The 17,381-nt window shown below is 47.8% G+C and overlaps 1 protein-coding gene across 1 annotated transcript in view; it reads left to right on the top strand.

Moving 5' to 3' along the window:
* ADAM19 (ADAM metallopeptidase domain 19) overlaps positions 1–16,694 on the top strand; it is an 80,527-nt gene extending 63,833 nt beyond the window's left edge. Inside the window, exons 14-23 of the mRNA XM_058544842.1 lie at positions 1,294–1,489; positions 3,078–3,186; positions 4,529–4,733; positions 5,480–5,557; positions 5,673–5,781; positions 6,807–6,951; positions 7,796–7,880; positions 8,197–8,421; positions 12,103–12,255; positions 13,064–16,694. Coding sequence (XP_058400825.1) covers positions 1,294–1,489; positions 3,078–3,186; positions 4,529–4,733; positions 5,480–5,557; positions 5,673–5,781; positions 6,807–6,951; positions 7,796–7,880; positions 8,197–8,421; positions 12,103–12,255; positions 13,064–13,117 — 1,359 coding nt within the window. The 3' untranslated portion in view covers positions 13,118–16,694. The remainder of the gene's footprint in view (positions 1–1,293; positions 1,490–3,077; positions 3,187–4,528; positions 4,734–5,479; positions 5,558–5,672; positions 5,782–6,806; positions 6,952–7,795; positions 7,881–8,196; positions 8,422–12,102; positions 12,256–13,063) is intronic.
* The last annotated feature ends 687 nt before the right edge of the window (positions 16,695–17,381 follow it).

Here is a 17,381-nt window from a genome sequence, read left to right as displayed (position 1 = left end):
CTGTCAGCTGGCCCGTTCTCAGCCTCTCTCCTGGGAGGGTCTTGTGGGTGGTGTGGAGTCACTCAGAAGCAAGGGAGGGCGCTATTCTCAGACGTGGCTCTCTTTGCTTGGCTCAGGGCAACTCACACGCCATCTGGTTTGACTCTAGAGCAGACCCGGCGTCCTACCAGGGAGGCTGTGCTGGGTCGGGTCCTTTGAGTCTAGGACCAAGGCCTGAGAATAAGCATGGAGAGCAGAGAACCCGTCTCGTTCCATACCAGGATTTCAGTTTGAGTCTCAGAAAGGATTCCCTGGAGAGTAGTGTGTGGGGAAAGACGAGGCTTGGCATCTGAGGCCTTCAGTTCAAGCCCCTGCTTTGTGATTTGGGGCAGCCTAGGTTCTTTAACTGTAAAATGAGAAGAGTACTAATAACGCTGACCACCAGGGCGGCTGTAAGACTTGAGTGGAAACTCAAGTCTACCATTTGCCCAAGGTGTGCTGTTGACCAGGTTATTTCATCTGCAGAATGAGGCAAATAGCAATGTCTGTCTCATGGATATTGTGAGGATGGCACAAGACAAGTATGTGTAACATATTTAGCCTGGTGCTTGGCTCAATAATGGAGATGTATTATTGCTAAAGTGCTTTGTAAGTTTAAAGATGTTGTGTGAATGCTAGTTTAGTGTGTGTGTGTGTATACACACATGGGTAAATATGTAGATGTTTAGGGGCAAATATTTGTATTGTATTTGTAGATGTATATGTGTGAATGGGTCAATATATTTGCATATGTGAGTTTATATTTGCCTCTGTGTGTGTGTGTGTCTGTATCTGTGCGTATATATTAGCGGGCCTGGCTCTTCTGCTACTTACTAACCATGAGACTTTGGATACATTGCTTAACATCTTTGAGCCTCAGGTTTCATCATCTATAAAACAGGGATAATTACAATATGTAGGACTATCATGAAACTAAATGAAGTAATATTTGTACTGGGCACTTGAGTGGGAGCTCTGTAAAAGTAGCTGTTATTATTAAAGCACTTAGTAAACTGTAAATTGTTGCATAAATATTATTTCTTACCTACTTAAGAGGAAGTGAGTTAGCATTTGTGAAAACACCTTGAAAACTCTCACTCTATTCATATTAGAAGGTTGATGATGGTTTGAGCTGATGAGGTCATGTAAAAAGTGCTCTGAAATAAAGGTAATGGGAAATTCTGTTCCACAAGAGTGATGCTCATGAGCCCTTTGCTGATAGGATTGAGGGCAGGCAGGAGATTGACTATTTTTTCCTCTCGTTCCTCGGCTCAGCTGCTGGCCCCCGGCACCCTGTGCCGTGAGCAGGCGCGGCAGTGCGACCTCCCGGAGTTCTGCACGGGCGAGTCCCCCCATTGCCCCACCAACTTCTACCAGATGGACGGCACCCCCTGTGAGAATGGCCAGGCCTACTGCTACAACGGCATGTGCCTCACCTATCAGGAGCAATGCCAGCAGCTGTGGGGGCCTGGTAAGGGCTCTCCTCCCGCCCCACCACTGCCAAGCCAGCCTCCTCTTTCAGGCACTCGGGGTAGCTTAGAATCTTGGCTTCAAAACAGCATCTCTGGATACTACCCTCGACTCAGGGTAGACTTTCAGGGAGAGGCAGTGGACAGTGTTCTTCCCAGTTCCTTGATGCTTTAAGTTCTCAGAGTGGGTAAATGGATAAGAGTAATCCAAAAGAAGAATGGGCAGAGGAAGGAGTCAGAAAAGGAAATGCAAATGGCCCTTGAACTATGAAAAGATGTTTACCCTCGCTCATGTTAAGTGAAAGCAAATTATAACTACCATGAGATGGGATTTTTCGTATATCAGATTGGCAAAGACCGAAGAGTTAATATAATAATAATACTATAATTGCAACAACAAGAACAATAATGTAGTGGTTTGGAAAGTATGGGGAAAGCAATTTGGAGATATCAAAATTTTAAATGCTCTTAAATTGGACCCATCCATTCTACAACTTAGGAATATATCTTACACTATACTTGCACGTGGAGATTGATTTACAAGGATATTCATTGCAGTGTCGTTAGTTGTAGCAGTAACAACCTGTATATCCTTCAGTAGAGTCTGCTTAAATTAGTTCTGGTACATTCATACATGGAACACAATGCAGCTGAATAAAAGAAGGAGGCAGCTCCGTATGTACTGAATAAAATCATCTCCCACAATAAATTAAGTGAAAACTGCAAGATCCAGAACATTGAATAGGATATGCTGCCATTCTTTATTAGATTATCTCTACAAGATACATAAGAATTGTATCTAGAAAATATCTAGTCTCTCTAGAAGACACATTGTTAATTATGATTGCTTCTCCAGGGCGAAGAGAAGTAGGAACTGGAATGGCTAGTTGGAAAAATTCCCAAGACATATTTTATTTCTTTAAAATTATGTACATACATTACCTGTTTTTAAAAATCCTGAAATGGTACAGGACTTCTTCATTAGAGAGAAGGCTTGGCACACAAGCCTCTCACAGATATAAAACCTCAATAAGGTATAAAGAACTGATATAGGGGCCGGCCCCATGGCTTAGTGGTTAAGTGCACGCACTCCACTGCTGGTGGCCGGGGTGCAGATCTCCGGCGCACACCGATGCACCGCTTGTCCAGCCATGCTGAGGCGGCATCCCACATACAGCAACTAGAAGGTTGTGCAGCTATGACGTACAACTATTTACTGGGGCTTTGGGGAGTAAAGGGGAAAAAAAAGGAAGAGGATTGGCAATAGATGTTAGCTCAGGGCCGGTCTTCCTCAGCAAAAATTGGCATGGATGTTAGCTCAGGGCTGATCTTCCTCACAAAAACAAAAAACAAGCAAACAAACAAAAAGCCAAAAAAAAAGAACTGATATAAAACCTTTTTCTATGAGTAGGTCTTGAGAAGGTGGGGTGGAATAACCTGATAGGGGTACAGGAAGAAAAGGCTGAATATTCCCTCCCAAAAATCTTTCTTAACCTCATCATTTTACCTAGGGCTAGCTTTGCCCTTTGGGGGCTTCTGATTTCTACTAAAGTTGGCTAGTGTACTGATAAATGTTTCTTGCTCACCCAGGAGCCCGGCCTGCTCCTGATCTCTGCTTCGAGAAGGTGAATGTGGCAGGGGACACCTTTGGAAACTGTGGGAAGGACATGAATGGGGAACACAAGAAGTGCAACATGAGGTGATGACCATGGAACAGACCCCATGAGATGAGGGGTGACAGAGGAATTCTTGCTCTGTCCTCACTCCTGCCCAGTCCAGCAGCTTGGTTGTCCCCAGAGCTGGGCCTTTCAATAAATCGGTTGGAGTCAGTCATCTATTCCAGGCCCGTTGTTGGACAATGCACCATTCAGCCTTAAGGAAATCAGAGGGAGGGTGTGTATGGCAATGCTTCCTAGAAAGCTGGTCAGACTTCCTTTTGGGGCTTTCTTACAGTAAGACAGAGAATCAGCCCTCTTGGGTCATTTCTGCAGGGTGCTAATTATATCTTCATCTGATAGCCCATGATTGATTCACTCATCCACTCATTCATTCATTCATTTCAACCAGCCATCCACCCATCCATCCATCCATTCATCCAGCTGTCCACCCACCCACCCATCCACTATCTGTTGAGTGTTTACCACATGCCAGATACCATGCTGAGCACATGGAAGTTTTAATTAACAATGCAGTGTGATAATGGAGATGTGGAGAGAGCCACCCAACTCGATCTTAGTGAGTCGAGGTGGTTTCCCAAAGGATGTCATGCCTAAGCTGAGATCTGGAGAAATTATCTAGTTGAACAGGGTGGGGAATGGTGCTGGTACATAGGAGAGTGTCCCAGGCAGAAAGATCAGTAGAGAAAAACTGGTGGTCAGAAGAACTGATAACTATTTGATATAAAGTATAGTGTTAGGGAGCGATGCAGAGGGAGCTGCTGAAAAATGAGCCTGGATAGTTAAGCAGGGACCAGACCATGAAAAGTCTTGAATGCCTGGCTAGGGGAGTTTGGACTTTGGCTTGAGAGCATTTTGGAAATTAGATTCCAATGGGGCAAGACTGGAGGCAGGGAGATCAGTTTCCTGGCATCCAGGTGAGAGAGGATGGTAGGGTGAATTAGGGTACATATGTAGGAGGGAGGATTGACAGGGCTTGAAAATTACTTGAACTCAGGAGTGAGGGAGAATGGGGTGTTGAGGGTGACACCAGGCTTCTGGCTGGAGCACCTGGGTGCATGAGGGTGTAAGGATTATAAGGGGACAGGTTGCTCAGTTCGGGTCATTGTCCTTACAGTAAAGAGGACTTCTCAAGGCCAGCTCTCTGGCCTAGATCTGCTTGGGGACAAAGATCCTGTTTCCCTCCCTTGATCTAAGTCCACGTGAGGTCCCTCCTGGTGGGTCCCTAGAGGACACTCATTGCCCCTTTGCCCCTCCCCCGTCCAAGCCTGCTATCCTGGTCAAGAGAGGCTGAAGCTCTTCTGTGCCCCAGCTCTTCCCCTGCCTCTGATTCCACCTCCTCCCCTCCCTCTCTCGTGGGCCCAGAGATGCCAAGTGTGGGAAGATCCAGTGTCAGAGTAACGAGGCCAGACCCGTGGAGTCCAACGCGGTGCCCATTGAAACCACCATCACCATGAACGGGAGGCAGATCCGGTGCCGGGGCACCCACGTCTACCGAGGTCCTGAGGAGGAGGGTGACATGCTGGATCCAGGCCTGGTGATGACTGGGACCAAGTGTGGCTACAACCATGTGAGTCTTCCTCCAGCCTCACTCAGGGGCAGTGATTGGGAAGTGTGAGCTCTGGAGGGAGAATGTCTGGGCTTGAATCCCAGCTTCCCCAACCTCCCTGCGCCTCAGTGACTTCCTTTATAAAGTGTGTTAGTAATAGCAAGCACCCACCCCATAGAATTGTTATAGGATTAAATGAGATAATCCCGGTAAACTCTCTAGACGGGCTAGCTATTATCACTTTCGTCCTCATCATTAATTATCATATGAAGTAAGAAATGGACTCTTCTAGGAATCAGGAAAGCCTAGGGAAAATAATGGTACCTATCTCAGTGTTAACTGAGAATGAAATTATAAAAAACATATGAAGCACTTGGTGTAGTACCTGGCGCAGAGTAGACTGCTGTCATCATCATCATTATTTTTAAGTATAATATTAAAATTAGTGCATATTAATATACAATTAAACAATTAACATATAACCCACAGTAGTAATATAGAATGTAATAACACATATTTATTATATTATTAAATATAATGTTTGAACAATGTAATATTTGTTGTTTTCTCCCTAATCACAAAAATAATAGCAGAATTTAGTTAACTATTGTCCTGTCCTTGGCTTTTTAGGTTGTCACTATAATAAATATCCTGAAGTGGGCTGCCTTTTTGAGTCCCATATGTTCTAAGTGCAAAACCCCAGTCTCCTGATTGCCAACCAGTGTTCCTTCCATCATAATGACGGTTCGGTTTCCTTCCCACTACAGATTTGCTTCGAGGGGCAGTGCAGGAACACCTCCTTCTTTGAAACGGAAGGCTGCAGCAAGAAATGCAATGGCCACGGGGTACGCGTGCCCGGGGTTCTGGGGCTCCTCCTTGCTGGTGTCCATGGGGGCAGGCCCTGTGGGAGGCCAGAGCTCTCCAGGGTGCTGATGCCTCCGCCCTTGCCCTCCACTCCAGGTCTGCAACAACAACCAGAACTGCCACTGCCTCCGGGGCTGGGCCCCGCCCTTCTGCAACACACCGGGCCTGGGGGGCAGCGTCGACAGCGGGCCCATGCCCCCTGAGAGTGAGTGCTCTGCCTGCTCGGGGCCTCTGCTCACCTTTGTGAGGACGGTTGGGCGCTGTGGGGGCAGGTGGCATGTTGGAGAGAGAAAGTGAGTCGGCTCCATGATCCTGATTTTGTAGATGACAGAACAAGAAAAAGAGGGGCCAAGTGGAAGTAGCGGCTGAGGCTAGCAGCCTGGCATGGGGGCGCAGCTCAATTGCTCTTCCTCTGTCCTTTCTACTGAGAAGGATGAACCTGCTTAGAGAGAGAAAGATTAAGAGAGACTGTAGGTTACTGAATAATCCCATCCTTTTTTGGGGAGTGAGGTGGCGACTAGTCCTTCTCGGCCGCTTAAAAATGATCATGAACCTGGGGCAAATCAGATTCTCTTGGATGAACAAAGCTTAAAATGGGGAACAAGACACTCAAAAACTTCTACAGTTTTTAGTGGAAATCTCAGGGATTCTAGCCCTTTGGTTTCCAAGCTTTTTAAAAAAAATAGTAGCAAAGTATTTTTTTTTGAGCAAAAGCTCTCAAGGAAGAAACCCCGCTATATAAAAGTGTGTCACTGGAATATATACATTTTGTACATTAGATTTAAAATTTGTGACAATGTTGAGGCAGCTTTGATGAAACCAAATGTGAAATTCTGGATTATGCATGAGAGTTCTAGTCTTAGTCCAAGTCCCTCAGTGTTTTGTGTTGGTTTCTTTGTGTCTAGGAAAACCATGATTTAGGCTGAAAAGTAGTGGTAAACAATAATAGAGCTGGAACTCCTTGCCTTGAAAGGGACTCTCTTCAATTAAACAGAAGTGGCTGGAGAAGCTTTATTATGAGGCCTGTGCAAAGCAAATTGACCTGGCTATTTAAGCTAATGTTAGTGGTTTCCCAGTGGTAATATATGTTTTTATTATAATTTTTAAGTTAAAATACGTAATACAAATTAAATGCAAATCAAATATCTGCAGAAGAATTAAGAATACGTTGTTTGAAATCTACAGCCCAAACAGCTTCTAAATCTATTACTTGGGTTCTATTTCTGGAAGGTGTTGGTGCTGTGGTAGCTGGAGTGTTCACAGCCATCTTTGTGCTGCTGTTCCTTGTGCTGATGTACTACTGCTGTAGACAGAACAACAAACTGGGCCAACTCAAGCCTTTAGCCCTCCCTTCCAAGTTGAGGCAACCGTTCAGGTATGACGGGGTACCATGAAGAACTTGGGGTCCACTTACAGATTATAAAACTTTCTGTAAGCAATACGTGGTAAAAAAAAGTTGTTGTTGGTGGTGGGTCTAATTCAGGGAAGGCAAATGCAAGGCACATGCTGCCCTCCCCCCTTCTGCTATGCTCCACGACCATGGCAGACATTACTAGATGATTTTATTATAAATATGCTCTACTGAGCCTAGTCATCACTTTAGAATCCTTCTCACCCGAATGCTCCCAACCATTTAAGTTGGAATATGAAATGAAATTGATGTGCCATCCTTTATCTAATTGGTTTGTTCCCCATTTTAAAGGATAGGAAACTGAGGCAACAGAGAAGGACTGAGTAGCCCAAGTCAGTCACAGGGGTGGCTGGACATCAACTCAAGACCAAGACTAACTTTTTTTTATGCAATTCATTTCTTTGGATATTGAAGATGTGTCATCTCTGAGTCATCTATTAAATTACACATGTTCTGGAGGGGATTTGAAATCCCGAGTCTTTCTGGATCTATACCTGAGGGTGATTGGTTGATGGCTGGTGACATCCTTGTGTCTCCTTGGGGAGAAATTTCTTAAAAGGGCAAAGTGAAGGGACTGAGGAAGACTCTGCTTTGTAAAGGCCAACTGTTTCCTTGAGAGTTCTCCATTGGCCACACAATGTCTCCATATCTAGGGATCTGGGGTTCAGGAGCACCAATCCTGCTTCCTCCAGAGCAGAGCTGGGAAAGATTTAGCTGCTTGCTGGCCGTGCTTGGGTGAGAGGGAACTCAGACACTGACCCTCCATGAACAACCCCCTTCCTTCTCTTCCCCCATTCCTTGTTCCTAGTTGTCCCTTCATGGTGTCTCAGAACAGTGGAACTGGCCATGCCAACCCAACATTCAAGTTACAGACGCCTCAGGGCAAGCGAAAGGTAAGAGTTTGCACCATTGAACTTTGCTGCTTTTCCTTTATCCCTCGGGAGCCTTCTGGGTTTTCTTAAGAGCCTCTGTGGCCCTTGGGATTGGTAATAAAAGCCACTTTCTTGGCTTGAGAGACGTTCAGTTGGTTCTGACATTCCCTAATGACTTTAAAGGTTGCATCTGACCTCTGGGATCCTAGGGATTTAGCAGGCCAGCTTGTTCTCCTCTGCCTTCGGTCATCTCGGTGAGACACACAAGGGCCCCCCTGAGTTTTTAAGTGCATTGAGGGTTCCTATGTCTCAGTCATTCCTTGTCTTATGCATACAGGTGACCAACACCCCTGAAACCCTCCGGAAGCCCTCCCAACCTCCTCCCCGGCCCCCTCCGGACTATCTGCATGGGAGGTCCCTACCTACACCATTGCCAGCGCACCTCAGCGGGGCTGCTAGGAACGCTCCAGGGGCCGGGTCCCAAGTAGAGAGAAAGGAGTCATGCAGGAGGCCTCCTCCAAGCCGGCCAGTGCCCCCCGCACCAAATTGCATCCTCACCCAGGTAAGTGGACTCTGAGAAACCCTAGGTCAATGGCATTGCTTTTAAGGCCACTGACAATAGAGAATGACAGAAGCTAGGAAGATGGAACTTGCTGAGTCATGAGCTGACGGCCTTTCCTGCATTCTGGTAAATATGGGGGGCAGGCAGAGGGTGAGGGCGATGAACACGGGGAGATACACTCCCCAGGCAGCCCCTAAACCACAGAGGACTGCCTCCCTGGTTGACCTATTTTAGGACAAGCCACCACTCACCTTCTACCCCAAATTAACTGCTTTCAGTTCTTCATGCTCTTTTTCTTTTCTGAGTCTTTGCAAATGCTGTTTCTTCTGTCTGATACACTCTTCCCTTTGCATCCTTACATCTCCTCTTAGATGCCACTTCCCCCAAGAAGCCTTCTCTGACCGCTAAGCCTGAGTTTGGTGCCCGTGTACTTCCCTCATCATAGTACTTATCCCAGCAAATTGTGCCTATCAATGTCTTCAACTAGTCGGGAAGTCTTACTGAGGGTTGTACTGTGATGCCTTGGTCATTGGATGGGTAGGGGCCTCTGGGAGATGTGAGTGGGGTCTGGCTGTACACGCCCACCACTGGTGTTCGTTGGAAGCAGAGCTGCACTGCTCAACAGCCTGTTCACCTGGCGTGTCTGTACTCTGACAGCTCCAACTGTACCTTCTGGCGGAAGTTCCCACATCACAGACACAGACATTTCCAGAGTGGTGGCTGGGTGTGGTACCTTCCAGAGCTAGCCTGTGTATTTTGGGTGTGACCCTTCAAATGGGACAGGGGACTTGCTCATTTTCCTGCTGTGACTGCTTTTCTTGGGCATGGTCCAGAGGGCTCCACTGGGGCCCAGGCTGACCCTAAGACTGTGGGGTTGGCACCAGGTCTGGAAGGTCCCTGGGCGTGGAGCAGTGTCACAGTTTGGCAGAGCTGAAAGCATCAGGTTTGGTTTTCTGATGATGTGAAGCTGCCGCTCTCCCATTTTTCTCAACTAGGGCAGGAGTGAGATAGAAAAATCCATGCAGAAAGGGAAGGGAAAGACTGACAGGGAGGGAGAAAGGGAAAAGAGCAAGAGGAGTGGAGAGAAGAGAAGAGGAAATGGAGAGTGCATTAGGCTGCTCAGACGGCCATAGCAAAGTACAGATCTTGACTTATGTTGGAGTTATGTCCTGATAAACCCATCATGAATTGAAAATATCATAAATCGAAAATACATTTAAAACACCTAACCTACCGAACATCATAGCTTAGCCTAGCCTATCTTAAATGTGCTCAGAACACTTACATTAGCCCACAGTTGGGCAAAATCATCTCACACAAAGCCTATTTTATAATAAAGTGTTGACTATCTCATGTAATTTATTGAATACAGTACTGAAAGTGAAAAACAGAATGGTTGTATGGGTACAGAGTGGCTGTAAGTGTATTGGTTGTTTACCCTCGTGATCGCATGGCTGACTGGGAGCTGCAGCTCACTGCTGCTGCCCAGCATCACGAGAGAGATTCCTATTGCATGTCACCAGCCCAGGAAAAGATCAAAATTCAAAATTTGAAGTATGATTTCTAGTGAATGCGTATTGCATTACTGATTGGAGGGGGATGAGACTGGGTGCACGAGCATGCTAGTTAGAAGGTTTAAACGGTGTCCAGAGGAGAGCTGATGGTAGCTTGGAGCAGGGGGTGGCAGGGCTGATGGGGCGAAGCTGATGAAAGCTGTGCAGAAGAGAAAATAGACAGGACTTGGGGAACGGTCGTGGATGGGGATTGGCAGGGGATGACCCCCCACCCCCACCCCCTGGTGTCTGGTTTGTGCAGCCTGATTGATGAAGGTGCTGTCCCCTGAGGAAGGAGCAGTGGACCAGAGGGGTTCAGGGACTGTTTCTGCCTCCGGAAAACAGTGCTGGGTGAGGCCCCTGGTAGAGCGGAGCTGGGTCATAGCAGGCGTGGCCTGTGGCAGGACACTGCTCTGGGAGGCCCCGTGTTACCGTGCTGATAAGGCTCCTGTCCGGATGCACTGCCCCCTCCAGTAGCTCATTTTGCACAGCAAGCAGCCGAGGGAGTACATCTCCCAGCCGCAACCTGACATCTGCACCCAGCTGTTGCTTCCCCCAGAAGTCTCTGTCTGGCCTCCAGCAGCCACCACGATTTGGCCATTTGGCAGTTGGCTGGGCTGGAAGGGTGGGAGATCTCCATCCTTTGGGGAGGGGATGGAGCTGGAGAACGTGGCTTTTGGTCACAGGAATCTGCTGCTCTTCTGTTCTCTGAGCTTTAGTTTCTGCTGTCAGTTTTCTGAAGGCTGAGAAGCTTCTTGCGGAAAATCCCAGTTCTTTGATTTGCTCCCGCCGTCTCCGCATGCTTGCCTTTTGGTCGTTTTTGTGCTTGTTAGTGACCCCCTCAAGACGGGGAACAATCAAGGACAGCAGGCAGAGCGCCCACCTGTGGACCTGGCCGCTCTCACACCCCGCCAGCTTGGGCATCTGTGAGTGGTGGTGCAGTCCATTCTCTGCCCCTTAAATATTTTTTTCAATCACAGAAGAAATACATAGTTATTTAATAATTTTTGACTAACACAGAAATTTATTTATTCAACTAATTTGTGTTGAGTGCTTACTGTATACCAGGCACTGTTCTGGAAGCTTGAGCTGTATCAGTGAATCAAACAGACAAGGACGCCAGCCCCTGCGTCTGGTCTAGTGCGGGATGGAGAGGCAGAAAATAAAATAAGTATATTGTATAACGTGTGGGAAGGGGATAAGTGAGTTATTAAAAAAAGAAGTAGATTGGGATACAGGGATCTGGGAATGCTGAGTGCCAGGGTGGCGGGGTGTTGTAATTTTAAATACGGAGGTCAGGGAAGGTCTTATTGAGAAGATGACAAGACATAAAGGGAATATAAAAGCCCAAAGGAAAGAATCCCTATTGATTGTGCCGCCCATAGACGACCAATGTGAAAAAATGTGTTTTCTTCTTTTTTTAATGTGTTTTTATTTTTTTTAATGTTTTTTAATTTTATTTGCACAGATAATACACATATATACTCTTGTTAAAAAATTTGAATGTTCACCTGGGTGACCCCGCCTCCCATGCCCCATCTAACGTCTGTTATCAATTTGGTCTGTATCCTTCCCGACTTTCTTCTGTACCTTTATATTTACGTTGGAGGGGGTGGGGGGGCGTGGTGATTTAATTTACGTAAACAATCCTCTACAATTTGTACTTCAGCTCTCACTGAGGCTTGCTCATCTTTCCACATCAGCACATATCGACCTACTTCATTCTTTTTAAATGCTGCATCCTATTTCACTGCATGATTTTAGTAATTTTTCTATTGATGGAAATTTTGGTTATTTATAGTTTCTTTTGCTGTCACAAAGAGTGCTACAAGGAACATCCTCGCAATTTCATTTTTGTGCCCCTGTGCGAATAGTTCTCTAACATGGGTAATGGGAAGTGGAATTGTTAGATCAGAGAATGATTGTTTCTAGTTTTGATAGATACTGCCAATGCGCTCTCCAAAAAAGCTTTCTGTTGAGCATGTAAACACACACACAATTTCTTTTTAAATGGCACCCTATAGTCAATCTCTTTTCTCATCTGATTTTGACCTGTAATATATTGGGAATATTTTCTTTTGAACAGGCCCCTCTGGCCTTTGAGTGAGGCTTGTGGCTTTCTCCCCAGGATTTCTCCAGGCCTCGGCCACCCCAGAAGGCGCTCCCAGCTAACCCAGTGCCAGGTCGCAAGAGCCTCCCCAGGCCAGGCGGCACCTCCATACTGCGGCCCACTGCCACTGACCCTCAGCAGTCCCGGCCTCTGGTAGCACCTGTTCCAAAGGTGAGTCTGTGGAAGCCCTCGAGGTAAAAGTTGGGGCCAGAGAGCTCCAGGGGGTCAAGAATGTGGTTGAGAAAACAAACCAATTCAGGCTTCTCCTTCCAGCTAGGGCCAGACTTCCAGAACAAAAGCCAAGGACAAAAGCTTAGTGTTTCTTGGTTCCTGTCTGACTGTCTTAAATTGGTAATAGTGTTTTTGGTTTCATGTGAAAGGTGATGCTTAGGAGCCTGAGCTATGGTGGCTTTAAACCTGCATCTCCAACTGACCACAGCTGAGTGGCTCTGAGCAAGTCACTTTCTTGAGTCTCAGTTTCCTTATCTGTAAAGAAGCAATAAGAAGCAGCAATAGCCAGCCCCATCAGGTTGCTGTGAAGGTCAAGGCAATTTTATATAAACTGCTGGCCTGTGGTGGGCTACACCCAAATGGCCCCTCTTATTACCTCTTCGGTGGGGCTGACATATTCTCAGGCTGCCAGTCCTGGGAGTCGGGCCAGAGGGGAGGAGGTGAGGAAGCTTGGCTACTGCCCTGTGTTCCCACAAGGCCCTGGGAAGTCTGTAGACTAAGCTGCGGCTTTAGAGGGGTGAATGGGGGTGGCTCATCATCTCGGAGTAGGGGCACCGTCATGCCTCTCACTGTGGGGTTGATGATCTGGACAAGCAGACACGTTGACAGACTTCCATGGGAAACCGTTCTCAGCTGATGGTCTATCCTTCCAACCTGTCAAAAGCAAGAGGACAGCTCCCCATTGATCCTACTGATCAACATTTAGCTGATGTCTCTCTCTCTCTCTCCCTTCTCTTTCTTTCTATAGTTTCCTGAATACAGATCACAGAGGTCTGAGAGGATGACTAGCTCGAAAATCTAGACCTGTCTGAAGGGGCTTCTCCCTTTCCTTGAGGACGCTGAGTACCGCAGAAGACCCATGGCCACAGAATCTAGAAGCAGCATGTCTGGCCACCTCCGAGCTCCTCCTTCCCTCCTCCTGGAACCACTGCATCTCCAAAAATCTCCTTCTTGACTCAGTGCCCCCTCAGCCTCCTCAGAGGCCCAGGGGGACTGCTGTCCGATGGCATCTGAGTGTTGTTTTGTGCAATAGACAGCCCCAGGTAGGGAGGGGAGAGCATGGAGGAGGATGAATGGCTGCTTCTCCTCCAACCTCCCTTCAGCTGGCCCCTCCCTTCAGAGGTGCCAATGGAGATGGTCCAGGCTGTCTGAGCTGGCGAGACCAGCTAGGAAAAGTCCCTTTTAGCCTTTCAGGCCAGGACTTAGCTTGGAGAAGCCATCTATCCACATCCTATGGCAGAGGGTACGCATGAGAGCTTTCCATTGCTACTGTCATTCTCGAAGGTCCCAGGCTAGACAGAGGCTGGGCACTTACCCATCCCTTTTAGCTCTGAGATTGAGAGGGGTCAAACCAGCCACTGTTATGGCCCTGCCTGGGGCTTGGGTGAGGTGACAGCTCCTGGCTCTGTGGCTACACGTGAACAAATCAGGTCCCCTCCCCACCTCGCCAAACCCCTGCATCCCCTTATTCACACGGGTCACTCTGACTCAGACAGGTACTATTTGTAGGCAGTGTAGACAGCAGGGGGAGCACCAGGCTTGGGCCTCCTCTGAGCCGAAAGGCCAAAGGTGCCACTCTCCACTCCCATCATTCTCGGTTGCCTTCTGTCTTCTCTTCTGCACTTTCCAAGTGCCCTGCGCTTTTGAGTTCTCCTTCACCGCTCGGATCCACCTAATGTGTGATGCTCTGAGAGCGGACCTTCCCCTGATTTCCTGGGGACCTGGTGCTTGTGACCCACAAGTCAGAGTCCTGCCTCGAGGGTTGGCCACTGCATTTCCTGCTGTGGTTCTCAAGAGTGTTGACCGGAGTAGACTCGGGCTGTGGTTGTGTGGGGCGTAGCTTTATTTTCCATTGTGTTTGTGACATCAGCAGGGTGAGAGTTTTCTCCCCTCCTCCCTGACCTAAGTCTGAGTAAGGTCCCCAGGGACGGCCGCAGGTGCAGTGAAGGGAGCAGACGCCCCAGCCCGTCTCTAGGTCTGGTCAGTGACTTGAGGCAGGACCATTGCCCTCTGAGCAGAGAGCAGACCTGTCTCTAGAGATCTCTGGAGAGGCAGCAAGCCACAGCCCTGAAGAAATAGTCTGAGCTGGGGCCAACCAGGCTTTTTATCATCCGCTTCCTGAAGTCCTCTCCTCTGGCCACGGCCCTCCACTGACCCTCACTGAAAGAGAACTTGGAGCAGCCGGGGAACACCATCCCATGGGTCCTGTCCTCCCAGAGCAGGGAAGGAGCCTGTGTGGTGCTCTGCTAGATAGAACGATTTTCACCAAGTCACCGGAGATGTTCTCTGGGACTGTCTCCTGCTCCCAGAAGGGTGCTGGGCGGCTGGGCCCCCCTCCTGCATGAGCAGTGGTTTGCTCTTGAAACCTCAGCGCAAGGAAGAGGCTTGAGCTTTTCACTCCCCAGCCACCCCCCAGGACACCCTTACAGTTCTCTGCACGTAATAGGTGCTCAATAGATGTTCTGGGGTTTGTAGACAAGTGGGAGATTTGGGCTGTGCACCTGAGTACATACATGGGTGCATTTAGAAAGATCTCAGGAAAATGAGGTTCTCTTCCCTCAGGTAGTCGTGATATCCGTGCCCCTGTCTCCCTGACGCGGCCCCGGTTGCTCCCCATAGCCAATCTCCACCTTTGCCGCCTGATTAAGTCAGGGGCAGCATCCCATTTAAGCGTGCTACTCCAGATGCCCGAGGCCTCAAGGCCGGGTCCCAGAAAAGTAGAGGTGAAAATAACCCCATAAAAAAAAATCACCCTTAAACCCCACCCCTGCCTCACAGCGTTCCTGTGGCTTCTTCAGCTTTTCTCCCTCATGTCAGGAGGTGGAAGGCTCTGAAGTGAAAACGCCACAGCCGTTGTGGCTGCATGAGCCTCTTGAACCTGAAATTCCCCCTCCACGGAACCACAGAGAGACCTGGGTTGTTACTTGCTTGTTCTTCTGTCTTTGTTTTCGTTTTCCATTATTTTAATACCACCTCCATCCCATAAAATTGTACTGTGAACTGGAAGATGGTCGAATTTTAAAAATTTGATAGAGACTTTTCGCAGCCGGTTCTATTTGCTGTTTCACTCCTGCTTCTGTTCGGGAAGCCAGAAGTTGCCATTTTGGCAGGCCCAGGAGCAAGACCGGCCACGACAGGCCCTCTTCCCCTCCCGTGCCCATGTGCTGCTTTGAGGTGACAGATAAAAACAGAGACAGACTTAAGGAAGGAGGGACTTTATTTGAAAGGATTATTGCAAGACCAGGAAAGGGAATATTACAATAGGAGCAGGCGGGGGGGGGGGGCATTGCAATAGACAGAATGCTTAGGCGAGCTGCTGCAAGGTCTGTGAGCATCTCAAAGCTCAGAAAAAAGAGGCCTCTTCTTTTACAGGAAGGAGTGAAACGGCTAGAAGGAACCGCATTCAGGGAAGGGAATGTCTTTGTGCTCAGCCTTTCTGGGGAGGGGCTGTATGCTGGCTCAGGCCCCGATGGGTCCAAGTTCAGAGTCTGGTGGGGAGGAGAGAAGCTTATTAACTACAGCTTGGTGAGTTAACCAGCCCGTTGTTCAGCTAGAGATGTATGTCAATCTTTTTAAAACCTAACTTAGCCTCCTGCCAGTTTTACAACCCTGGAAATGTTTTTCTTAAGAGCCTCTGAGCCATCTCTGAAATGTAAACCTCAAAAGACCTCAAGGGAGATGGCGCCCCTGTCTCCCTGTCTCAGTGGGAGTTTTAGCCCAGGCACCTTCCCCAAGCGTGACTGCCTGCTTGCCGTAGGTTCTTTTTAGTCCTGTTTACTTCTCCCTATAAAGGAAAAGCCCTTCTGCCCCAGCTTTGAGATGCTTGCAGATCTTACCGTCTCTCATTACAGATCTTATGGTATTGCAATAGCCCTTTCCTTCATCTTTTGCAAGAATCCTTTTGAACAAAGTCTCCCCTTAGCTATGTCCAAATTTGTTTTTATTTGGCAGAGGGTATGGAAGACTTGCATATTTTAAATTGGGGACCAGTTCTGAAGTCAGTGATTGCGTTAAATGTGTGTATAACAGCTCTGCTAGACACCAAGAAAGCCACGAGAATGCCAACTGGAAAGGCGCCCCGTCCCTAGGGAAGCTCGCTAAGGAGAGGTTCCGCAGAATCCAAGCCAAGTGCCCCCAAAGTCACCCTTCCGCGCATCCTCTCATACCATCCACTGTATGTACGTATGTGTCTGGGATCCAGGGCAATGTGAATTTTCTTTTTATTTGGGAGATTGTTCATGGAAAACAGATCCTCTTCTCTCTCGTCCACCTATTAATTGTTTACAATATTTGTACATCTATGCAAGATACTTGAATGGGCCATGGTGCCTTTTTTCCTTGTTTGTATTTAATTAAAATAAATTGTCATTTGAAACGTTGCCTGGTTTGGCAATTCTTTTTTGTTTGTTTATTTTAATATCCCACTGCTCAGACTGGATAAGATCCATCACATGAAGATTCCTCAGAAGAGTTCCCACAGAGACCATCAGTCTAGCCTGTCAGGCCGTAATGGAAGACCCTGAACTATTAGAAAAGCCCTGGGTTTTCCCATGACCAGTGGAGAGAGCTCTTTGTCTGCACCTGGACACAGGCTGGTCTAGTTTAATTAGGTCTCCGGTCACTAAAGGCGTGAATGATCAGGGATTCTCTGATACGTTTCTTCTCATCCTACACTACCCGCGTTTAGGAGACAGCTGAGACCCTCTGGGGGCCTCTTCATCTTGTTGCTGGGGATCTTGTACTTCAAAGAGTGGAGAGACTTGCCCAAGGTCTGTTGGGCTGGATGGGCAGGTGCAGAGCCAAGGCTGGGGTTGGGTGTGCTTTTGGACTCCAGAGCGCCGTGTGACAACACAGCTCCCATCCTTTAGTGCTTCCCAGTCCGCAAAGGGATCCCACCCTCATTGTCTCATTTGATTCCCACCTCAATTTTGAGGTTCTGCAAGACAGATGGAATCATAATCGTGATAGGAGGTAACGTTTACTGAGTACTTAACACATGCCAGGCATTGCATGCTTCTTTATCTCATCTAATCTTCACAAAGCCCTGGGCGGGGGCCTTTGAGAGC

This window comes from Diceros bicornis, chromosome 1 (genome assembly GCF_020826845.1).
Source record: "Diceros bicornis minor isolate mBicDic1 chromosome 1, mDicBic1.mat.cur, whole genome shotgun sequence".
Classification (NCBI taxonomy): Eukaryota; Metazoa; Chordata; class Mammalia; order Perissodactyla; family Rhinocerotidae; genus Diceros; species Diceros bicornis.
The sequence above is the reverse complement of the archived record's forward strand: the minus strand, read 5'-3'. Positions and strand labels throughout refer to the sequence as shown.